This window comes from Gallus gallus, chromosome 2 (assembly GCF_016699485.2).
Source record: "Gallus gallus isolate bGalGal1 chromosome 2, bGalGal1.mat.broiler.GRCg7b, whole genome shotgun sequence".
Lineage (NCBI taxonomy): Eukaryota > Metazoa > Chordata > Aves > Galliformes > Phasianidae > Gallus > Gallus gallus.
This window is the reverse complement of record NC_052533.1, coordinates 44,688,792-44,714,024: the sequence shown is the minus strand read 5'-3', so window position 1 is coordinate 44,714,024 and position 25,233 is coordinate 44,688,792. Positions and strand designations below refer to the sequence as shown.

The window sequence follows — 25,233 nt, the reverse complement described above, 5'->3', positions numbered from 1 at the left end:
CATCCACTTATGTTTGCTATTGTCTGTTTTAGCATGTAGTAAAATGAGTTTCCAAGTAAGTTGGAATTTTGTGCCTCCCACTTAGGAGGAGATCTAGTAATAATAAATCCATTAAAATGTGTTCCATTATGTGGTTGTTTCAGATCCTGGATTTTATGGGTGGCTTAGCAGTCTGTTTTCCTGTGGAAACATGAGTCCCGTGATGCTGTGTGTGTGGGCCGCCTGCGCTCCCATTCATCTCCAGTCAGATAGGTTTTGGCTTGTTGCCTGGGGTGGACAGTTGTTACAGGGAAGGATTTTAAGAAAACATCGGTTTCGAAGAAAATGAGGTTTCAAATTCTATGGAAATAAATAGCTGACAGGAGGGTTTAATTCTGCTTATGTATTCGTGGGGAAATTACAAATGTCAGTGTTTCAGAAGGGCTTTTCTTGGGCATGGGCCTCTTCGTGGGCAGCACCTTGAGGTAACTGCGAGATGTGCAAACGTACGTTGTGTGTTCACAGTGAGATCCTGGAGGGGATTAAGAATGGAGATTAGAACTGGGGGCAGGATAGTAAAAGGGGAGAAGATGTGTCACAATTGGTTGGCTTAACCAGTCGCTTCAGATGACGTTCTTGTTTCAGTGTAAATGGCTGTTGTCCTCAAGCTGGTTTCTGCTCACAGGTGGGAATTGCTCAGAATTCCAGTAGCATTTTGAGCTGTGTGCTGGTCTCTGAATTTTTCTTTTCTCTTCAATTGATATTGTTCAAACTTGTGGAGCTGAGGAAGCAGTAGATGGGTGGTCTGTCTGCCCTGTGGTGGGAGACAGCATCAGTTTCTCTGAACTCCCTTGGGAGTTAAGAAGTTGTCAGTGCTTCGTATGAGCTGAGTAACCAGACTGAAGCAAGTCTCAGCATCTGGGAAATATTTCTTTTTCCCTCCTGTATTAGTGCTTACACATGAGGGCTTGATTTGTTTTGTGTTTTAATCTGTTTGCCTCTTCTGTGTCTGGGAACAGCTCTTCCAGACTCCTTTTAGTTATTTTTTTTCTTTCAATTTACTTTCTGCCAAGGCTTTCTGTTTTATGTTCCTTTCAGCAGCTGGTAGAGGAGGTGAGACCCTAAAGAAACAGCAGTATGCCTGTCCTGCTGCTGGTCTCTGTTTCTAAGGAGTTTTGGTTTCCACTTCACGTTGAGCTAAACCTCTAGCAGCCTTCTTTTAAAGGAAGAGAGAGCAGAACTGCAGTCCTAACATTATAACCCAGAGAGATTAATAGCTAATTCCAACTCCTAACCTAACCTTAAGGTTGCAAATAGTGAAACGCCGAGGTTTTAACGTTTACTTTCTTTCTATTTTTAAGGCAAGTACTGAGAAATCTGAACTGCTGTTTTGTATGTAAATATAATTGATCTGTTCCAAACATTTGCTGATAAATTTGTCTTCACGAAAGCTTTTAAGAAATCTTCAGCTCTCTAATAAGAAGTTCTGTTTTTCTTTAAGATATGGTGGTTGAGCATGTTTTCTTACAAAGTTTGTCATTTCCTTAGAATATATTCTAAAGAATTCTGTACTCTTCGGTTTTGTATATCTGATGCTTTTCTTTTCAACAGGTGGCGTTACTGGGATTAGATGTTTTAGGTGCCTTTGTCTACAGACTATCGGGACGCTTTAAATCCTACATAGGAACTGGTAAGTGAAAAGTAACCTTCTTTTTCTAAGACCAAAAGGAAGAAGGAGCGCTGCGCCCCTAACCCCAGCAGTGGTAGCTGAACATGTGCAATTAAGTCCTAACTCGAATGAGTGAATTTCACATATCTGCTCAATTCATTTTGCTGCTGTCCTTGAGAGGAGATTGCAATACCAGGGCATTCACACTTGTTTTATCACAGGCTGTTTTTAACAGAAGTACCTAGCTTCATGTCCTTGTTCAAAGTGTGTGTGAATTATCTTGCGTCTTGTTCCTCCTGCACACCCAGCTATGTTAAATTGTCTATCACAATCTTAAGCTTGCTATTCTTTGGGTTTCCGCTGTTGTCTTTAATTGTTAAGAAATCAGCAACATTTGAAAGGTTAGGAATACAAAGTTTAATTTATGACAAGTTAATAACTAAATCAACTGAACACATATTTCAGGATGCTGTAGAATATTATTTCTACTGCAGCGAAATGCTACGGAGACTACTATATTTTGTTGCAGAGGGTTTTGGTTGGTTGGTTTTCTACGTCAGCAGCATAAGGGAAACTGACTCATATCGTGCTGCACAGAATATTGACTTATGAGTACAGTTTGTAGCTAGCTACAGACACTGCTGGGCTTCAGAGTCTTATGTTTTGGTTTATATTTTAGTTACTTGCAGAACTTGAAATCTCAACAATCTTACTGATGGTTGTAATACTTTCTCTCCATTTGTTCCATTTTTGCATCAAGTGAACCGTTTAGGTTCATGCTTAGACTCTTCCAATGAACAAGCTTTTTGTTCTCTCCTGGTAGCTGAGTACATTGAGACTGTGAGCAAATAAAGGCATTTATTTATTTATTTTCACTCAGTAGCATTCATACTGGAAGAAGAGAAATACTGGCACTGGGTGATGTATAGCATCAGTAGGCATCTGAAGCCAGGTATTCCAGAAGTATTTTCTAGAAAAGCTGACAAGCAGTGCCCTCAACTGGGGTGAATCTTCTGAGCACCTCCAAAATCAAGACCTATAAAATCCATTATGCCCAGTATGCAAGTCAAACCTCTGCACCATCAGCTTTTCTATGAGCTTAACAGACAGAAAAAAGGGTTGCAGAATGCATCACGTCCTATAAGAAGGTTTGGATCATTTTCAGTTTGTATCAGTGAAGCAGAAGTAGCAAAACTTGATAATAAATGCCTGACGGAGGATAATAGAGAGTAATTAAAAGCACACTGGTGAACAAGAAATCTGCTTCCTTCAAAATCTAAAGAACCACCAGCTTCCCAGATCATAATGTATTGGCTCTGCAGATGTGACTCCAGTAAGTCAGAACAAAGATGCGTGTCTGACAGTGGTCCATTTCCAGATGCCTGAGAAGAAATTAAGGACAGGATAGTACTGCAGGGATTACTCCTTCAACATGATGTGCCAACTGCCAACAGTCCTAGAGTTTGGAGCCAGCTGACGCATAGGTGTTGCCTTCTGTGTCTTTAATGTAACCATTTTTGTACAGTTCATGGTTTTTGAACCTATGCATGCCCACTTCTAAAGTGTACTGTAGTAATGCTTAATTATGTACGGTGTGACAAAACTCATTTTTTGGACTGGCTATGTAATAACTTTATGCTTGCTCACCACATACAGTAAGAATGTAAGCCATCATTTATGTTCTTCTTATAAGTGACTGCCTATCTTTGTCTTACGTATCTCTTCCACGCACCTCCTCTGCTATCCCTGTCCCTTCTCTCCTCTGTGGTTTGTTTCTTGTACACTGTTGTGCAGTTTTTATTGTTCTCATTGCTGCTTTTAGTTGTAAAGCTTTTGAACTGAGGAATTCAAAACAGCTCAAAGGGAACCTATTTCTATTATGGCATAGTGATGTTTGTTTCCATTACATCACAGATTACTTTCATAACTATTGATAATCTTTTTTTTTTTTTTGTTACATTATTGCTTCCTGAAAATTGACCCAGTGTATTCACGAAACTAACAACGTGTTTGTTTTTCAGTGGTGGTGCGTTTACAGCCCAGCATGATGTTTCTTAGTTACTGCCTCATGCATTATTCTCTATTTATTTTTATGATACCTTCATTCTTGTAAGCCCCCTTCTTGAGAATACTCTAAAAATCCACCTGCATTCTGTCAGCTGAGTTTCCTTCTGCAGAGCTGTACTTCAGAGAGCTCTCCGAAGTTTGTAAGCTATCACAAAGGTATTGCCTCCTCTTCTCTGCTGGAGCTGATTGTGCATGTACTAATTTTATGTACAGGAGGTTCTTTACAGATGCTAGAAGAAACTACTTTGGTTAGGGTTTTAGATGGTATAGCCTCTCCACTGTAGCTGGATGATGAAAATTGGTTGGAGGTAGGAAAAAAAAAGTTACTTTTCTTCACCAGAAACTTCTACAAAGTTTCCACAACCATTTATTTGAGGAGATGGGTAATCCTGTCTTGTAGATCTGCAGACTTCCAGTCTTTAGTTGTCAACTCCGTCTACATTTTTCTCTTGCTGTCTTCCAGGGAGAAACCTTTCCAGGCCTGTTAATCTACTTGTTCAGAGATTTCTGTATTTGCATGTAACAGCATGCTCCCTAGTTTTATTTTTTGGGTGATTTGAGGGTGATTCCTTCAAGGCAGAGAGGCCCTGCAGGGAGATCTTGACAGATGTGAGAGCTGGGCAGTCACCAAGTGCACGAAGCTGAACAAAAGCAAGTGCCAACTTCTGCACCTGGGATGGGGCAGCCCAGGACATATGTACAGACTTGTGGACGAGAGGCAAGACTTCATTCACTTTCAGAAGAAACAAGCCAGTGTTGCAGTAGCTTTTTTCCAAGGTGGTATCCTTTTATGAAGAGCCACATCACACACTCCCTGCTGCTGACATCACTGTTCTACGAACTTGGACGCAACAATTTAGATTTTATTGGTAGTACTTAGAGTTGCTGTGAATTGCTTTACAAGCAGTAATGGCCAGGTTATGTGTTAGTTGATAAGACTCGAGGGCTGTGTTCTGGAGAAATAGAGCAGATTAAGGAGTATTTGAGTGTTCCATCTTTCACTATTTAATACTAATGCTTGTTCTGTGATTAAAAGAGATTACGTAAGAGTACTTAATTACCTTGTCACGATCTGTTTTCTCAGGTGAAGGCATCAATTATTAAAATACCGTATATAACAAGTAATTTTCTTCTCTAAAGAAGTGAACGTTATTTTGCCCCCATTCCTTCTTCTGTTTCCCAGCCCATCCTTATGAGAACAGTTTCTGAAAAAATGTTATTTGTTCTTTTTTTTTTTTTTCCCTATTTTATATACAGTTCCTGGAAAAGGTTTAAGTCCTTTGACTGCAGTGGTGTAAGAAATGCCAGCTGGAGGCAGACATAGATGCAGTGGTTCATTCAGTGGGGCCTGGCTTCCATCTGTGGTCTGTTACCTCTTACTGCTTTCACATCCCCACTCACTGTATGTTGTGCCTTATCTCTTTGGCAACGGTTTATCAGCCCATTGTCCATAAATTTCTGAAATTCGGAACCTGCTGATACCATCTATCTTGTAGTATTCCATGAGGATGGATTCTGAGAGTTCTCTGATTTAAAAAAAATAATTAAAACAATAAAGATGGGAAAACCACAACAGCCCACTTATTTTTAATCTGCTATCTAATTCTTTTCAGCACTGTTTATACCGTGTTTTTCTAAACCAGTGCCATCACCAGGGATTTCCACCATCAGAATATTCAGTGTGTGACACACAGAAGTGATCAGTAATTCAGAGATTTTTTTGTTGTTGTTTATGAGATGAATTTCAGATGATGTCTTATGAGGTAATCATAGCTTTTCATGTTGTAAGCTATTGTATGAACTGAGGTCACATGCTGCATTGGATAAAAACAAGAAAAAAGGATTGTAGTTTAATGTGATATTGATTCAAAATTACTTTGTTATTTACAGAGGAAAGATTAAAAGGAAAGGTTCAGGGAAAGTATATAGGAAATGTTTCAGTTTAAATATATCGTTATATATTTTTCTTGATGTATAGAACTGTACATTAGTCTATGATATTATGTTGCCATTCACTGTCATAAAAGTCTTATAAGAGGTCTTCACATATGTTTTAGTTACCTATGACTTAAGAGAAAAATATGACGCTTAAAAACCACACATTGTTTATGGATGTATGAATTCATACATGTACTTTACAAATGCACATAGATGTGTATTTGTGAGTGTATGTAATAGCAGTGTTGATGTCCAAGTTCTTAATTTTTGCTTTTTTTCCCCAGTTAGTGAACAACAGTTTTGGATGGAATGACATTCTTTGGGTAGAAAGGGCTTAAGCATTGCAGCTTAATTGCAGTGTGACTGTTCAGTAGGTGGATTTAATGACGTATGGAAAAATGTTTTCCTCCTTACCATGAAAATCAAGAAGTGTCTTAGGATGAGATATCATGGGCATGTATTATGTTGAAAAACATTTTACTTTCAGGTTTTATGGACTGACTTATTTTTTTCAGATTTTTATTAATTGAATTGAAATGCTGAAACTAATGCCGAGGTCTGCTGTGGGGTAAGCCTAAACCTAAATATAAAACCTGGAATAATTTAGGTTGGAAGGGACCTGTGAGTTCCTCTGGCCCAAGTCTATGCTCAAAGTGTGACTGACCTCCAAAGTGAGACTAAACTCTGAAATTAAATCAAATTGCTCATAAAAGATAAAGTTTTTTTTTCTTTTTCAATTGATGTGAGAGAAGCCTGCCTCAAAGATACCTTGGTTGCATGTAAATGCATGTCAGCTGTTCTGACTTCGGCTTTTCATTTTGCTGCTTAGTAATCTCAGGAAGAACGCTGTTGGATATGTGCTGTAGGATTATTTTAAACAATAGTTGTTGATTTTATTTTATTTTATTTTTTAGGAAAGGCTGCAAAGGGAGACTCAGTTATCTGTATTTTTTTCCTCCAGAACAGATGTTTTAAGTGGCTCATATTTTCGAATTTCAGAGAAGATGAACTTTCTGCAGCATTTCATTAGAACCTTAAATCTGCTTCATTTCCCTGTATGGTTAGTGATCACTGCTAATGGCCATAGCTCTTTTAGTCTGTGACTTCTTTCGTCTTGGTTCCTATTGCTAATGCATTCCCTAATGCTATTACAAAAACCAAAATACCACCCACAACTCGATCTTTAATGCTCTTTACCTCCTGTCCAGCTAGCACTGGAATTTGTATTTATTAAAAAACAATAATTCCATGTGATCATAATGGCTTTTATTTAAGTGATCAATGCTGATAGGCTCTGAGTTGGAGTACCATCTGTTTGCTACTGTGGGCATTTCACTGTATGACCCTTAAAAATACAGTGTCAGTAGGGTAGAGCTGACAAACTGTAGCCTCCGTTTCCCTTTCTTACCCAATTCTAATTAATGTTAGTTCCCCACTTTATAGTTTACTTGTACATCTAATGCACCTCTTAAAACTCTTTGGACTTTAAGCTCTCTTCTTGTGTTTCCTGGAGCTGAGACCCTGATGGATTCATGGTTATATCATGAAAGAAATGTGTGCTTTTTTTTTCTCTCCGTTATTGATGATGAACAGCAGATCTAATTAATCCCATTAATGCTTGTCTTGGCTCCTGGAGAGATGCAGAGAGGTGTTCATGTCTGAAATATCTCCTGACTGAACTCTCTTGCTCTGGACCATACTTCTTGAGGTCCATCAGAGGGGGAACAGCGAAGCCTTAGTGGACCTCTTACATCCAAAAGCCTGTTAAAGATTCTTTGTTTAGAAGCAGTCTTTGTGCTGTCAGACCAGCCATATTGCTGGCCTTGTCAGAGCCTCTGAGATATTTGCTTCTGTACATCTTTCACAGAAAAACACTCTGCTTGAATTGCCAGTACGGCTGTTTCCCCTCCTTCTTTCTAATACCGGCAGCCATTTAGTGCTGTTCCCTGAACTGGCAGGATTTCTGAGAAACTAGCAGACACCGCTGCCTAAGTTTAATCTGTTTCTGTCCCCAAGGCCTTTTCTTCTAACGTATGAAACAAGAAGATGCACTTGTTAGTAACAGAGTTTTTACTATTAGTGATGTTGTTCCAACTCTGGTGGAGCTGACAAGGACCATCTGAAGTTGGTTCATAGAAACGTGGGTAGGCAGGAGAGGGTCTGCATAGAAGGGGCACTTAGAAAGTGCAGTGGGCAGGAGGAAAAGGAAGAAAGAGAGAGCTGGGAGCAATAATACGGAGTAAAAAACTGTGTCATAACAGAAGGAACAATTGTTAAAGTTTAACAGAAGAAAATTGTTTGTGCTACCTGTGGCATTCTTTGCTGCGGGGGCCATACAGTTAAGCTGCTCAGAATTTTTAAAAATAAACTGAGTGCCATTCTAGGCACTGACTTCTGTGATTTACTCGTTTATTATCTCCCGTCCCTGTAGAGGAAATAAATATTTAATCTCCCAGGGCTGTACTCTGACTCTACAGGCTGGTTTTGGCCCCAAATCTTGCATATGCTGTCCAACTAGCATTGATAAAATCATTATGTGAGTTGGTATAAATGAAGTTTTATTTAGGTTTACCGAGCCAAGAAAAGGAAGACAAACAATGGAAAAGAAACCATTTGGATAACAAGCTGTTAGGGATATAATACCAAAATGACTCTTTATGCACTCGGAAAATGTATAAACAGCAACTCAGCTGTAGATAGTAGGTTAGGTGAAGATAGGTCAGGCAGAATTAACATGTACTGTAGAATACAGTTACTGACATCTTTAAGTTTACTTCACTTATGAAAATTCTAAAATCTTTTTATAACAATGCAGAAATCTTGGCAGGAAAATCTCTGGAATGGCTGGTAGTGATGGAGGCTGACCATACGATGTGGTGAGAGGGCAAAGAGAATGGGGTACGGTACTTCTTGGCTCTGCAAAGAGTAATCAGCAACTCAGCATATGGAATCAGCGTCTCTGAAATTTAGTGTAATGTTTTCCTGAGTATCAACAGAAATGAGCAAAAGAAAGAAAGCTGTAATAGTTTTCCAAATCCACTTGAAAAGATTTAAATAAACTAGAATCATCGAATCATAGAACCGCTTGGCTGGAAAAGAACTTAAAGATCATCAAGTCCAACTGCAACCTAACCATACTACCCTAACAACCCACTGCTAAATCATGTCCATGTTCCACTACCTAGTGGAAGAAGTATCAAGCAATAGGAATACATGAATCCATGCTGTATGTGACATTGTATACTTCAGGTGGTAATATCCCAAGTTACTCAGTGAACACTGCCTTCACGTATGATGCTGCTTCTCCATCTTCACCTTCCTGTAACTCCAGCATCAATTTGAGACTGTTTAGTTGGCAGACTGAGGCCAGAAATTACCAAATGCATGTGTTTGCATTGCGGCATAAAGAAGAACATCAGGTTGATAATGCTAATGAGAAAGCATAAAACTTAAAGAGTCAGCCTGAACTGATTGTTCAGTTGTGTTTGGAATAAAGTTGGGAGATGAAAGCATTGTTCTCATTGATGTTCTTTCTGGTCATCTCTGTTCTTTGGGAAGTAATAGTGCTCTCATCTTCTAATGCAGGAACTTCAGTATTGCAAGTATGTCTTAAACTGTTCTTGTTAGGGAGAGAGACAGGTTAAATTAAAAAGTTTTTTGGTAAACTCTCAGTGCACAAATACCCAGTATTTACCAAAATGCTGAAAAATTTCCATAATTTGTTCCCATTTGCTCTGTTCCAACGTATCTGGTAGCTTCTGCTTTTGATTGATATTTGTGTATCTTCATGGAGTGTGAGCGTGTCCTCAGTTCTTCTTATGAACAGGCAAATACTGGTACTAGGGCTGGGATAGTGAGTAGGCAAAGCTGCTGCTTTCTAGTAACTGTGCTGGCTTATCCTGATGTAGGGTAGCAGCCTGTGTTGAGCTGTAGTCTCTGAAGTTTGGCTGTAATTGGGCTTAGGTGAGGTTTCTGCTAAGAAGTCAAATTTTCTTGTGCTCTGCGGTCTTGGCTGGACGGGACTTGCATGGAGGAAGAAGAGGCCAGGAGGCACTGAGTGAAAGCTAGGCAAGGAGGCTTAGGGAAGGGAAAAGAGAGGGGCAAAACAGGATGCGGAGAGGGAGCCAAGTGTCTTGAGAATGGTCTAAGAATGTTTACGTAGAGGGATGTGTTTCCCACTTATCTGGAGAAATGAGAGCAAACACCTTCCAGCTATTTTCTGTCACTAATGCAGAAGAAGTGGTAATATAAGTAGCTCTCACTAAACATTTATAACATCTGGAAAGAAAGTGATGGAGGCATTAGGAACTTGAATTGTTCTAGGTGAGCATTCTGAAACTTTATCCATAGGCAACCAACTGGAAGTCATTTCCTATGGTTTTTTCCCCCTATGTGGGAGGGGGGTAGGAGGGTGGGAATGATGAAGCCTGCAGACTTATGGGCCCTTGAACAACTCTTGCAGTAGGTAGTCCCTCTGCCAGAGCCAGCTGGGTGACAATGGCTGGCATGTTTAGTGATCTGTGGGTTGTGTCATCACTTAGTTTAACGCGGTGACCTCATCATCTCTGTTCAGCCTCTTCTAGTAGCTGCTCTGTGTGCTTGTCTTAGTGCATTCAGCCTGGTATCTGCAGCTCCATGAACTGACTCAGCCTGCCGATGAGTCACCACAGAGCCCTGCTCCAACAGGGCTGGCACTCGCTGTGCTTCTCTCCCTTGGAGCAGCTCACTGTTTGGTTTTGTTTCCCTCTTTGTAAAGCAAGAGTTGCCTTGAGCTGCGCAGTAGTCAGGTGAGCGTTGTGGGCCTCAGCAGTGAGGGATGGTGCAGTTTGCAGTTCAGCTGAGAAGTGCTGGAAAGAGTCAGGAGAGGTACTGATGGAAGGAAAAAGGTAACCAGTAAATATACAGGGAGTTTAGGAGGGATCAGCTGTGTACTCCCAAAACTGACTTCTCATGTTCAGGGTGTTTCTGTGGTGTTCACAAAATATGATGTGGGGGGAAGCCCTTCAAAGTGTAAAACAAAGGCAGCTATACTGACTTATTCAGAGGAAAAGGGGAAGAGAAAATAGAGGAAAAATGCAAAAGCTGCATAATGAGAGCTAGAGGTGTCAGTGCAGTATCCACGGCCAGGTGAATTAAGTGTTCAGATTAGAACTATTAGGAAATGTTCAGATACAGTCGGATAAAAATTCAAACCTGAGCAATGCATTTGTCCAATAATATCAAGCTATGGAGGCAGCTGTGGGTTTTAATTCTATTATGTAGGAGCAGAGGACTGAGGAGACATTCAGAGTGAATGATTCTGTTCCCTTTCTCTTGCTGGCAACCCTGCTGTTTCGTTATTATAATATCATCGAGTTCTGTTAGAACTGTTCCGTATCTTCCTTTCAAAAAGTAGGGGGATGGAGTTCTATCTTTGGTGAGGAGAACAGCAGTCAGTGGCTGAGAGAGGGATCAAGCAGCAGCTGTAAAGGGCTCTCCGGTGTTTGTAAATGCAACGCCAAACACAGCAAAGGCAGATTTTAGGTGTAACTTTGTGAGCTGGTGTTGGAATATGAGAGTCTCCAGAAGACTCGTGGTGACTATTAGGCTGGCGTTCAAGTTTGAAATAAATGACCCAGTAATTGCTAACTTGGTCCCTGCTCGAGTGGAATACTGATTTGGAGGACAATTACAAAGCCGGTGTCGTGATCTGTGTTGAGTAAGAGCTCCGGCTAGGATTACCTCCCTGCTGCTTCCAGCTCTTAGAAACCTGTGAATCAGATCAGAAACAAAAGCTAACGCAGGAGGTTGAGCTGTTAAGAGGTAAATGTTACCCTTTGCCTGTGACACTCATTCTCCCAGGTTGTGTTTCAGGTACTGATAGTGCCTCTAAAAGCTCTGTCCCCAGGGAGCTAAGTGGGAGGTGACGTCCCTGCCAATTCTACCTCCCTTGTAAAGGCCTGAGCAAAAGCAGAGCACTCAGTGTTGTTGCTGCTTGCTTTGAAGAAGTGGTACTGAGAGCACTGGGGGTTGGAAGAATCGGGGTGTGCGTGTGGGCCCCACACAGAGGGCGGGAAGGCAGTACAGCAGGGCGTCCTGCACAGCGCTGATCAAAGTGTTCGTTCTGTAACTTGCCTGATGATCAGATGGCATTAATTTGTTTGTCAGGTGTGTTTATTAACTTCTCTCTATGCACAAGCAAATCAAAGATTTCTCACGTTCTTCAGTTTTTAATGAGTTCTAATTTGTAGGATGTGAAATCAATCAGCTCTGATGTAATTTTAGTTAAATACTACCATCTGAGGACGCTTTGTTGTAAAGCAGTAACTTCTACTGAGATAAGACTGAATTACCACAAGCTGTGTGAAAAGGAGGATTAAAAACATGTTGCATTTTCATAATTAAATAGCAAAATCCCAGTGATTTGACAATATGCTATTTTTTTTCTCCTCCCCTCCATTCCCTGGGTCTTAGCATTATTCTTCAGAGAAGCCAGACATTCAGAAGTTTATGGCATACTTCCTGAAGGTTAAATGGAATTCATTCATACAGTTCTTAAGACAGGGAGCTTTATTTTATGTTTTAGTCCATGTTCTTCAATTGCAGTTCAGCACGTTTGTTGTTAGTTTTTTATAACGGATTCAGGAATACGTTTCAGAGTTGAAAATACTTTGGCCAACTTACAGTCAGCTTTTAGTTTTGAATGACGTACACCTTACACCTGTTTGAGAAAATACCCTTTAGTATCTGAAAATCTTCAGTGAATAAGTGTTTCTTTTATTTTTTTTTTCCTTTTTTCTCTCCTGTAGTTCTCCTGCCTTTGATAGATCGTATGGGAGATGCCAAAGATCAAGTTCGAGAGCAAGCACAGAATCTCATATTGAAGTTGATGGATGAGGCAGCACCGCCCATGGTATGGTTTCACTTTATATAGATTCAAATGTAGGTCTCCATTGAGCATATTACTTTAGCATGAGCTTGACTTTGAATTTATCATAACGTTATAGTGACTGTTAGTGAAGTAAACGTTAAAGATGTTCTTAATGGGTTAAGAGTGATGCTTTGTTCAGCTGGAGATAAAAACCTAGCACAGCAGAATTCTGCAGTTTTTGCATATTGTAACTAATTCTGAGTAGATGTTTTCATGTCATGCGGCAGGACTTTGTTAATTAAATGCTGGAAACAACCTCCTGTGTCTGAGTTTGTGCAATGGGAATAAGTAAGTTTATTTAGCTCAGAATTTAAAATTTACTTTGTGCCTGAACAAGTAGGAGTAGTCTAACAGTTCAGATGGTGCATTCTAACTTAGAACATCTAGCTTTCTACATGTTTGACAGACGTGTGAACCTTTGACGAACTCAGATGGGGATGTTTCCTTCTGCCTTGTCGTATGTTGAAGTTTGAGTTCAGCAAACCTTTCTACAGCTGTTGGCACTGTACGGCTTCCAAGTGCTAAGTCTGGTGTATCTACCCAGTGAGACTGACAAATGTGAATGCTTAACAGGACGTTAGGAGGAGTGACATCATTTGGAGCTCTGAGAACCCCGGCTGTCAGGAGAAACAGTTATTTGAGTTCCTAATTTCTTAAAAAGATACGTTTCTGAGTTTAAATGCAGAAGGTGATAGGGAGTGTCTTATTTCTTGTGAACCAAAATGAAGTTTTTCTGCTTGCTAATTCCTGCCTTTGTTTCTTCATAGATAGAAGTTTGAATGTTTGTACATAGGGATTATGATTTTTCAGACTTCATCTGCAGTGAGAAAACTGTTCCTGACTGCTTGGTTTGTGTGCTGGTACAAAAATACTGCAAGTTAAACAACTGTAGAAATTTAGAGATCCAAGCAGGATTTAGGTATCAGAGTATTGCAGTGTCATCCATGAAGCCTAGCCTTTATCCACTCACTCGTTTATTTTTGATCATATTCATTGGCAAGAGATGTCACAGTACTTGATGCTTAAGTGCTCGTTGCTCAGTAACTCTGAAGCGTCTCTCTTACAGACCTAGAGGTGCACCCAACTCTACAGTAACAGCATTTGGATAGATGCATTGCATCTTGGAGACACTTGCCCTTAAGCAGTCGCTAGTAAAGAGAGTGGTTGCGCTGATTTTGCCTGGGCCCTACCGATGAACAAGTTGTAGTTACTGATGGTTACTGATGGTTACTGGTCCATCTTTCCATTTCCAAAGGGAACATTTGTTGTTAGGCTGTATACTAAGACAGTAGGAGGAAGCTTCCCCTTTGAAGCTTACCCACGGTGTAAGAAAGAATACAAGATTTGTGGGGTGCAAGGAGCAGAATGTGTAAGTGAGAGGAGGCATGGTTCAGGTGTCAGCTCCCAGGATAGCTTTTACGTATCATTAAATACTTGAACAAAAAGCATCTATCATCATCATAGCAAGGACCAAAACAGAGGAGTCTTTCCTGTGCCTCCTACAGAGTTTTAGGCTCCCTTTGCTGCAGAGAAACATCCCTTTGGAGGAGCTGGGTGGAAACCTTTTTGGGGGATAAAATTTGTAAGTTTCTTCCTGATCGTCTCCTCTGGTTTGTTTTGCTGTGTTCTTGAATAGTACTAAATTTGTCCTGTTGTCAGTTCCTTTTTCTCATTTTTAATGTTTGGGTTTTTTTTGTGTTGTGGTGTTTTCTGTTTTGTTTTGAAGAGCTCGACGTGGCTGTTTATGTGCAGGATACCATCAAAATAAGAATACAGGCAGTATTAATGCACGAATAGGATGAAGAGAGGTTGGCACAGAAGATTGCTAGCAAGTCAGTAGAGCTGAAATTTCTTAGAAGCCATTTGAATTTCTGGTTAGATGGATTCAGTACTCTCAGTAGGTTTAATAGCAAAAGACTGAATTTTTTTTTCAGTCTGCTTTCTTTCTTTGTACGGTTGCCTCTCTGGCTGTTTCTGCACACCTAGCAGGGGGATTTCCTTTATTTCACATTTCTCCTGTACAGCGGGCTAATTGGAGGGGTGTTTTCTTCTGTAAAATCCTGTTCTTTACTGTTCAGCTGTGCGGTTTTGGCAAGCTATATTCTGATTGTCTAGGGTTATTTTTTTTTCAGAGTGTGATGAAGTATAAGACACACAAACAAACCACGAGATGGATCCAAGTGATCGAGTAGGCTCTAGCTAGAACATGTTATGTCTGCTGTGAAGTGTGCTTTCTCATCAGTGCAAATGATGCAGCATTCCCTGTTTTCTCACCACCTGCTTTGTTGACCGGTAGCTGTTTGTATTCCTTCTGCAAAGCCAAACACGGTCATCGGTATCTAGGAGATGTTATGCAGTCCCTGTACATCGCAGTTGCAGCCCTCCAGGGGCAGGAGGGAGGGTGGTGCCTGCACGCGAGATGCGCTGCTGGCACAGTGCGGCCATTGCTAGGCGACGCTGCCGCGGATGCTCGCGCCGCGCCGGCTGTAATGGCAGCACTGCAGCTGGGGGAGTTGCACTCTGGGGCTGTGCATCCGCTCTGAGGTACCACTGGGAATCCCATGTCTCGTAAGCTTTGCGTTTACACTCTTTACGCTCTATGCTGCTGGAGATTGACAGGGAGACAGAGAGGTAAAACGATGAGCTGGACAGTGAAAGGCAACGGGAAACAAACGGGCAGGAAGGTAACCGAGGGCTTAGCGAGCCAGAGAATTGCACTACGGAAAGCGACACCAGCACAAAAGGAGAAGTGAAAGCAGAACAAAAATGGAAGCTAAGAAAGTAGAATGAATAGGCAAGAACTAACAGAAAAATTAAGAAGTAAATTTAAAGCAGAAGTAGGAGAGAAGTGGACAGCAGGAGTGGGGATAAGCACAAGCTAAACTGGATGAGAGGAAATCTTGGCCAGGAAACAATGTGAAGCAGGAGAGACATAGCAACTTCTGCTCGAGTCCCTAGTTGGAAATGTTAATGTTTGTGTGTAGCAACTGTAACAATTCTGTATATTTTTCTAAAGCTGTTTCTCAAGCAATACAAATACATAGCTTTCTGAAGAATGTTCCTTCAAACTGTTTTTAGCTTAAGAATAATCTGTACTGTGTTTGTTACTGCATATTTTGTAACTTAATTTTATCTGCCCAGTGTCTTTACTTTTCCGATGGACCTGTCTTGCATTATTTTTTGTAAGTGTTACGAATGTAGTTATAGAAAATGGATAGAATTACATTGTGCTGTGCTCCTGGTAATCAAAGACAATTATTTCTGTTTTATAGTACATTTGGGAACGCCTTGCTGTTGGTTTTAAACACAAGAATTACCGATCCCGAGAAGGAGTGTGTTTGTGTCTTATTGCAACCTTAAACATGTAAGCTTTTTGTTTCTATGGAGACATAAGGATTCTATCCTTTTTCTGAATTGTCCTTTCTTGTCTGAAACTAATACTTCAGGAAGTCTGATTCAGTTAGAAGAATAAATGGGAAAAATCTGAACAACTTGACCAGTAAGCTTTCCAAAAGAAAGACTGAAGGTATATATTTTCTTTTTCAGAACTAAGCATGGGACTAGTAAGAGAAAGATGGAACTTAATTGATGGTTGTATTTTATCAGTACTAAGCTAAAGATCCACTTTCCGTTTTTCTGCCAGAAAAATACTTTTTTCTTTTTTTCTTTTCTTTTTCTCCAGTTATGGTGCCCAGCCGTTAAGTCTCAGCAAGTTGGTACCACATCTGTGTGCAGCATTTGGTGACTCAAATAGTCAGGTAAGTGTTTCATCACTTCCTGGTGCTTCAGCAGCCATATTTAGAGAGAAGAATGAATGCGAAATAAATGAAGGCATTTAAAAAAAAGCTGCTAAGCTTGCTTTGCGAGAGATCATTATTTTGTAGTTATTTTTTTAACATGTAGTTAAAAACAAAACAAAAAAAAACAACTTACATAGGTAAAAACATCCGCAGTGAAAATCAAGATGGTAGTTCATAATGATGACATCTGTTGAACTTCAGAAAACCTTCAAATGGAAATGGTTAAATTGTCTCTTGATTTTTCTAAAGCTGTGACTTAGGGGGAATATTAAGAATATAGTAAAGAAGAAGGCAGCATTGGCAGGAGATGAGCAAATAACAACTTGTTTTTATGCTTACCGTGTTGGTGCATCAAAGTCTTTGTCTCTTATACATACGATAGCATTTCTCAGTTCTGGAGAAAATCTGTTAAGATTTTGTCTTGTTTGTTTCCCATTAGTGAAGATGTAGTTTATATCTTGATAGAGCAGTTCTGGTTTTAGTGCAAACTGCTACAAAGGACAGTATGTGGGTATTCCAGAAATTCTTTATAGGGAATATGACGTGTGATTGTCAGTTTTTGTTGTGATAATTATGTTTTACATGTTTGTAAAAGGCACTTCATCTCTTGCAGTAATCGTTTTTTCCCTTGACTCTAGATGTTCTTACTCCCCTTCTTGTTCTTATGTGAAACCACGTAATTCCTTCCAAAGAAGTTCAGGAAATGCTGTTCACTTTGGCCCACTCTTGTAGGCTGTTGGATGCCTAGTTTTCTAGAAGGTCCTTGCTGCACGTAGGAAGTGATCAAAGCAAGATGATGAGGTGTGAAGACTGAGTATGGGGACTATCTTTTGGAAGTGTTGCCTGGTGTGATAAGGTCCTAAAGAAAGCACGTGTTTCCACAGATACTATTCTTATGTCATTCCCAGAAGTTCCCTCCAGAGCTGTTATTTCTAGGATTTTTCATTTACCGTCTGGAGATGCTCTGAGTCGCAGCAAATACCATCTTGAAATAACAGTCGTATTTCCTTTCCCTTCCATCCTCACTGTTTCAACTGTTCTGTGAAATGAGTTGGCGCGCAGGTCTGGCAGATTAGTGGGTTGTCAGCAAAATGTTGTTTCACTTTCTGAAATCCTGAAATGAAATAATAACTTAAACTTGGCTTTCACAGGTGAGAGATGCTGCTATACTAGCCATTGTGGAGGTTTATAGACATGTGGGGGAGAAAGTACGACTAGACCTTACAAAAAGAGGAATTCCTCCTGCAAGGTGAGCAAGTGGTTTTGACTTTGTGGTGCTGAGCTGCTTCATGTTACTTTTTCTTTTTTAATCAGAACATAAAATTGACCCAGGATATTGTGGTGCTTACTGTTTCTGACCTTCCTTTTACAGTCTTTTCTGCTTGGAAGAGGCATGTGGGTTTATAACCAAGAGCAGCCTAACGTTCAGCACTTAAAATTCCCTGATTTTAGGAGAAAGAGAGAGCTGTAAAATAGTTACAAAATAATAATAAATCAAAATTATGCATATATATATATATATATATATACACATATACAGTGGGTGTAGTGAGAAGTACACTAAACAGTAGGGAAATAGCTGAAAAATACTTGAATACTTGACAATATTTATCATGTTCCTTACTCTAGAATTTACATTTAACTTGAATGTAGAGAGTCACAACTGAGGAACTTAACTCAGTCCTTTCCATGCGCTGTGTGTGTGTGAGAGAAGCATGCGTACATGCATGGAAGTGAAATGAAAGTATGGCGAACCCTGCAACAAGTCTTTTCTTTCCTGAAGATAGTTATAATGACAGATGTCCTCCCTTGCTTTTGCTAACCGCATCAGAAGAAGCCTTTCCACAGCAGAGGAGCTGCAGTTACATTAGAGATAGTTGCTTTGAAAGGCAGCTGTTTCCCAATTCTGAACTGAAATTCTGGGATTCAGCGAGAAGGGACTACTCTGAAGGAGTGGAAGCTGGTCTGGTACACGTGCCAGCACTGGATATTTCATGCAAAAGCTGAAATGAAGTTTTGAAAATGGTTACTTCATCAGTTACCTTCTGAGTAACTCAAGTCTTCAAAGGCTGGTCTGCGTTTTGTGTAGCTTAGTTTGTATGAAATAAAAGTAGCCATTGTTTTGTTGCTACGGAGGTAAGCATTTGTTTCATTGTGAAAGCCAGACAGATCTTGACCTTCCAAATTTGCCATTAAAATCATTTGCACTTAAAAAACCAAAAAATCTTAACCCCATACAAACTGACATAACACTGCTGTCTGAGTCCTAATTGTGTTTCTTTATTTTAAGAGAGCTGATTGTATCTGCTATGTGGGCTCAGTCAGGATATCAGGCTGGATTCTGTGGCTCATGAGAACCCTCTAAAAATTGTTAGCCTTAGTTTTTAATGGTTTATAAGGTATTGAAATACTATCGTAGGAGAATGGTATTAAATGTATTGTTTCACATCCAGGCAGAGCTCAGCTTCTTTGGAAAAAATGTTTGTCCTGCCTATAGGAATGGGAAATTGTATGCATTCTCATCTATTTAACGATTGTTACACTTCAGGGGTATGAAGTGATTGTATGGTTACCACAGAAGTTTAAGCTGTATTATTACTACAATTCCAAAAATTCAGTTCCACGGCAGATAGTTTTGTCTGAGAAAATCCTTCTTGCATTAAGACAGAGTCTTGGATGTTCTTTGGAACAGAGAATGCAGGCAAAAGAATGCAGATAACAACAGCGTTTGTCTGTACTATGAACGTTGGGTCTGACCATAAGTCTGGGTTCAGCACTCATCTTGTTCACGTTTCCATGTGATATAAACTAAGTAAATCTTGAGATCCAAATAGGATTAAACACCACAGGAGCTTTGTCTCTCCAGGCTAATCAACAGCTTCTAACTTAACTTGCAGTAGGGACCAAACTGCTGATTGCTACTGCCAGAATCACTTGAGTACCAAATTCCCCTTGATCTGAAGGCAAGCGTAGTTGTGCCATTTTCATTTACATAAACAAGCAAAGCTGGACTTGGTGCATATCCAACTGGTTCTTGCCACTGAATCTCTGCAGTTTCACATCTGACAGTCAAGGTTAGCATAAAATAATACATGAATTGATGCTCAGTGTTGTGTCTTCCCTAGCAATCTTCAGGTTGGAAGGAAGTGATGGCTTACAGTTTACTTGAGTTGAGCATGAAGCTACTGGTCTCCATACTGCTTTTCCATTGATGGAAAGCAGAATTCCTGCTATCTCTTCCTACTTAACCCAGTAACAGGGCAGTTGACAAAGCTCAGGAAAGACAGATTAGCTCTATCTCAGACAGTTGCTCCTTCCCTGGCAGACCCAGTTTAAGAGGTTTCTTCCCCCCTGTCTGCCAGAAGTTCTCCCTTCACTTTGATTCACTGAACTTTTCGTATGGATATGCAGGAGCTGTGGTCTCTGAAACAACTTGATTTACAGTACCATCTTACCATTATTCTGAGGGAAATGTATGTTCATATTTGTGTGTCTGGGTAGGTTTTAAGGATTTTAAGTAAGTATTATGGATAATCTGTAGTTCAGACGCAGCTGCTTTCAGTTGTTCAGTTCAGCCTTGAAGAACAGTATTGGAGCTCTTTCACTGTATGACAGCGCATTAAAATTGCAAGCATAAGTATTAGCACCATTACTTCAATATTTGGTAAATATGTGATTTAAGAGAATGTGGGCTTGCTTTGTTTGCATAACAAATTGCACATTAGAGGTCTGTGTGTTGCTGCCCGAGTGCACTCTGCCTTAAAGCTGAGAAAAAGAGCTCATGTCAGCTGGAAGGAAGGCAGGAAAGTTCATCCAGCATTATTTAGAGAAATCACTCGAATTATTTAAATATGAAAATAGTATATACATTTTATGTCCGCATGAAGGTAAATGTACGTAGTAATTCACAAATGGTGGCTTAAATAGGTTTTATAATATGTATCTGGTAGGTTTGCACTTACAGAAAATAGTAGGCTGCCTAGAGAAGGATATTGGTCCTGAGCAGGGTCTAGATGGCTAACAATAGAAGATGAGGTTGTACTATTGTAGTTCAACTCCATTTGCTACTAGTATATTTTTGTTCAGTGCATTTTATTCTTTCACTGAGATTAATTTGCAAATAAAACTGTTGAATTCCTCTTTTCATTTATTGTTTTTCAACTTACAAATCTCAGAAGACTATCTTCATTTAGGCCTGAAGAGCATTTCTTTTCTCAGAAAAGTCAGTATGGGGTCGCTGGCTGGAGATACGGCTGTTGTGTTTCCCCTGTAGTTAAAGTTACTGCCAAAGAGGTTTGACAGTCTTTGTTGTTGAGCCTGTAAGTAGTAGTGTTAATATGTTTGTAGATACTGAGAGTGGATATTGCATTTCTTGCTCTTTGAGCCAAGAATGTGGAACCATTTTTGTTCCATTTGGACCAAATGGAATTTGTTAGAGTATGAAACGTGTAGCTGATCTTCCATGAATAGAAGAAATACATATGGATTTAGAAGATAGCACTTGCTTGGTCTGAGTGTTTACAGCCTTTCAGGATCTTTCAGGCAGTTATCTGACAGCTTTTTCCACCATTACTTGAGTAACATAAATGTAAAAAGTACATTTATTTGTTTAGAGTTCTCGTGCCTAAGGCTGCAGCTTCGTATCTTGAAAAGCTACGTATTTTACAGGATGCATTTATGAATACTGCATTTAATTTGGTCTGCACAATTCTACATGATCTGTCTGGTTCATACTGTAGACAAGGTCCATCTGTGTGTCCACACGTGGACACCTTTTTTTTCCAAAGGAGGAAGTAAGGAGAAATGTATGTCAGCCTAAGCTGCATCTACACTGCACGAGTACGTCTGTCTGAAATCAGAAATACATGCCTTTAAGCTTTTGTAGCTGGCAATGCCGTGTTGCTCTCTAGCCTGTACCACTGTGACTGCATAGTGCTGACAAGTTATTACTGAATGCTCATAGTTATTACTTTATCAGATATTTTGCCCAGAGAGAGAGGCAACGTGCGTACCATCACAGTGTATTTATAAGGAAACATTTCATTTTTCTACTTTCTCTGCTGAGAATGCTCTGTGAAGCATGTTTTGATAACTGAGTTCAAAAGAGCAGGAAATAATTTTTTGTTTTGAGTTCTGTGAAAAATGTGCACGTGTGCCAAAAGCACACCATCAGCCTAACAACATAGAACAATCAGAGTGAAATCCTAAAGGAAATCTGATACTCTCTGTAGTCTTCATATTCGGCTTCTCTCAGGATAACAGCTTCAGCCTTTCAGACATAGTGTTAAGGGGTTTTGTTTGTTTGTTTTGTAGACATTTGAGGTAAGGTAGGCCTTCCTGTGGAATTCTCAGCTAATTGTGTGGTGTCTAGCAAATGCTTTCAAGTATTTGGCAAGGAAAAATAGCACTTCAAGGCTACTAAAATATTTGACAGCGTGAGGTAGTGTAACTGAGCTATCCCCACTATGACAATTGCTGACTGTTGTGTGACTTGTGGTTGATAAATGTGCATTTAAGGTCAGTATTCAGTCCTGCTAGTTTTGTATCTGAAATATCCTTACATCCGTACATACCATACTGAGATACTTGTACAGCTTTTATTGCCTTTTCTGCAGAAGTGATGAGAACTGGCTGTTGAGATTTGGCCAACTTTCTTGCTTGAATAGCATTTTCTAGCATTTTCTACCCTATGGGACCAGACTGGAAATGTGAAATTTTTGTTTATTTATTTATGTATTTATTTCTTTATATTTTTTGCTGTTTACCATGTAGCAAAGCGATTGCAGCGTGTTTTCCGCTGTGAGAATGAGTGGTACGTAAGTGTTTGGTGTTCCTGAAGTCTGGAAAAAAGAAATTCTTCTTATCAGTGGAAGCACAAACCACTTCAACAGTATCTTCATAACAAACCAGATTTGTCAGAAAATAAGCAGTTGTCACAGAAGAAATGAAATATCAGTCACTGTTTTCTTCACATAAGCATTCTGTAGTTCAAATTGTTGCCTTTATAGGGTTGTGTATAAATAGGGTAATATCACTGCCTTTCTGAAGCTACTATGTAATATTACAAAACCTATACTTCTGAATTTTCATTATTTTTCTTATTATTAGTAATGATGCTCGGTTTTATTGGCTGACTTGGTGACATTGCTTTATGTGCATTTGTGTAAAGATGCTCACCTAACTTAAGAATGGGAGTCCTTTGGAAATGGTTTCTAGAACTCATAATCCCTTGTCTGACTGCTATATATATATGCACTAACAAACGAAGTCATGTTTTTACTGGTAAACTGGAGGATTTCCAATATGTAAATATATGCTTATATATATATATTTATATATTTTTTGTTCTTTACAGGTTGCAAACAATCTTTACAAAATTTGATGAAGTGAGAGACTCTGGAAATATGATTTTAAGTAACATCAGTGGTGAGTATGAAAGAACATATGTTAATCATCAGCTTTAGATTAATACAAGATAAATATTTGAATGCTAGTATTAACAGTGTGAGATGGTTGACAAGAAACATATGCAAGTATACCGAGAAAAACAGACATTTGTGTAGTGAAACAAACTTAACATTACCGACGCTGTGTTTTAGGACTGCAGTCAGAATACAACTGGAAGAGGTTTTGAAATCACATGGGAACCAGCAGTGAATCCTTAACAAGTTCTGTGTGCATGCAGCAGAGGCTACAAGAATGCTGCAGAGTATTCGCGCGTGGAAAAAAAAGAAACCAAACAGGCTTTTGTCTTACAGTGATTCCAAAAGAAAATAAGTGAATAATGGCTGTTTTGTGTGGTTTCTTCTCAGTTAAAATGTTGAATAATGATTAAGTTCTAAATTAAAGAAATAGGTGATTGAAGCATTCAGAGGCACTTCAGTGTTGAAGTTGTGACTTAATCTTAAAATTCTCCTCTAATGTACTAACTTTAAGCTCTTTTTCTGGTGCCTTTCATGAAAAGGAAGCCTGTTATGCAATGAACCCTGTTGCTTCCTGCTGCAGTCCTGAAACACTATCTTATAGGATGAAAGAGCAAAACCCATCATTCTTTCTTACTGAAAACTATGCATAAAAAAACCCAAACAAACAACAGTTGCATAACAGCACAACAATGGAGGTGTTGTGGCAGTGGCTTTAATTTGATTGGTTTTGAAAGCTTCATTGTCTGTCTTCTGCAAACAGTCAGCAGATTTTGGTTAATAGCGGAGTATTTTTCAATATTTTTGGTTAAATTATATTGAAAAGGAAGCTTTGCAGGATTTAAAATGTAACAGTTTGAGAGTATAAATATTTTGAGGAATGCATATGTGATTTGATAATGCATGCAAATGTATTTTTTCTGTTTAAACACTCTCACCTTTCTCTCGTTACTGTGAAAGCAGATGAGACTGTGGGTTTGCAGAAGTGCATTTTTAAACCTTTTTGAGATTACAGTACAGTTCTGCATTGCATTCTGGTTTGAAGTAAAACATTATTGCTGTTTTTGGGCACTTGGAAATACGAAAATATATTTGTAAGGATTAATATAAAAAATGATCAGTAAATATACTCATTTTTGAGATGAATGTTTTACATAAATATTCTCTTTGATTGTAGATAAGACTCCTATTGGAAGGATAAACCATTATGGTTTTGCATTTAAAGTTCATACCGCTGCATAGGTTTGAGTGGTTCAAAGATGCATTTTAGTTGTATTTTTTCTGGTGGCAGTTCTCAAGATGTACAAGAAAGTTACAAGAGAATATAAATATACAGAACTGATTCAAATAGTGAAAATAAAGAAACAACACATGTATTGCTGGGTTAGTTCGCGTTGCACGTAGGAGCTTTTGGTTTGTATCTCACAAGAGAAGCTGCAGTCTGTTTTAAGCCAGTAGGAGAAGCTCCTGGGAGTCTGTCTCTTTAGTCCCAGAGACAGAATCCCTCTCGTACCTTTGTTTCAGAAGCTTTACTTGAATGTTGTTTATCTGTTGAATCCATCTAAGTGGGTATTTTTTTAATGCTACGGAAAATATACTCTTCTGTTGTTAGTGGTTTATCTCGACCTTCTCGTTCTTTATTCTCTGAAGGACAGTTTGTATTTACCGCTTCCATGTGTAGATTTAAAGTTAGCGTTGAATTCCTGTAGCTTTGTTACCAACTTTTCTTTTCAGAGCTTTATCAAACATCTCTGGATAAAGGCCAGATGTTCATGTCTAAATACATGAGTTTCGGTACGGAGGATTTTTTTAGTGCTTTTAAAGGCTGATATTTTGGAGTAGGGTTCAAAGGTTGTGGGGAGTGGGGTTGTGTTTCCAAAGATGTCAGCTGAGTTGTTTTCTCAAAGAAGTTAGCTGTAACTGGTGGGGGTTCTCTTCAAAGTGTGTGCTGGATAGGGAGAAGCTTGCTAAAAACAGCTGTCAGAGGTGCCATCTTCTACATAGTCGTACGTGGCACTGCTGTGCTGGTAAATCTTTGCCATGTTGACCTAGTTTCTGAGCATCCAGAGATGTGACTTAGGTTCCTTTCTTCCAATAACACTTCTGACAGTTGTTCAGTCACTTCATTTTGCATATGTGAAAAGAAAGCTGTAACCTAAAAAAATAGCAGCTTTGAGCAAACTGAATACAAGACTGTTTTCCATAGTAGTTGTAATAATTCAGACAAAGGAACAAAACAGAAAAATACGCTCCTACAAACACCATTAAACACGTGACAGGTTTGAGAAACGTATTGCTGTTCTTCAGCGTGTGTGGGAGAAACACAGGGAGGAGAGGAAAAGGTTCTCCTGTGTTCTCGTGCATGCTGGTGGATTTCATGTGGTGTTATCCCTTTGACTGTGCTAATGGGCCTAGCGTGAGCAGTCCCTCCTTCATTGAACCTAATCC

At 39.4% G+C, this 25,233-nt stretch overlaps 1 protein-coding gene across 37 annotated transcripts in view; it reads left to right on the top strand.

Annotated features, from left to right (window-relative positions):
• CLASP2 (cytoplasmic linker associated protein 2) overlaps nucleotides 1–25,233 on the top strand; it is a 137,403-nt gene that overhangs the window by 7,231 nt on the left and 104,939 nt on the right. For 33 of the 37 annotated variants that reach the window (XM_040682799.2, XM_040682756.2, XM_040682789.2 and 30 more), the window contains exons 2-7: nucleotides 1,591–1,669; nucleotides 12,442–12,545; nucleotides 15,836–15,927; nucleotides 16,246–16,321; nucleotides 17,515–17,612; nucleotides 22,719–22,789. In XM_040682799.2, coding sequence (XP_040538733.1) covers nucleotides 1,591–1,669; nucleotides 12,442–12,545; nucleotides 15,836–15,927; nucleotides 16,246–16,321; nucleotides 17,515–17,612; nucleotides 22,719–22,789 — 520 coding nt within the window. Of the gene's footprint in view, nucleotides 1–1,590; nucleotides 1,670–12,441; nucleotides 12,546–15,013; nucleotides 15,132–15,835; nucleotides 15,928–16,245; nucleotides 16,322–17,514; nucleotides 17,613–22,718; nucleotides 22,790–25,233 lie in introns of those variants that run through there. The other 4 variants (XM_040682898.2, XM_025147229.3, XM_046923484.1 and 1 more) reach the window with 3 other exon arrangements.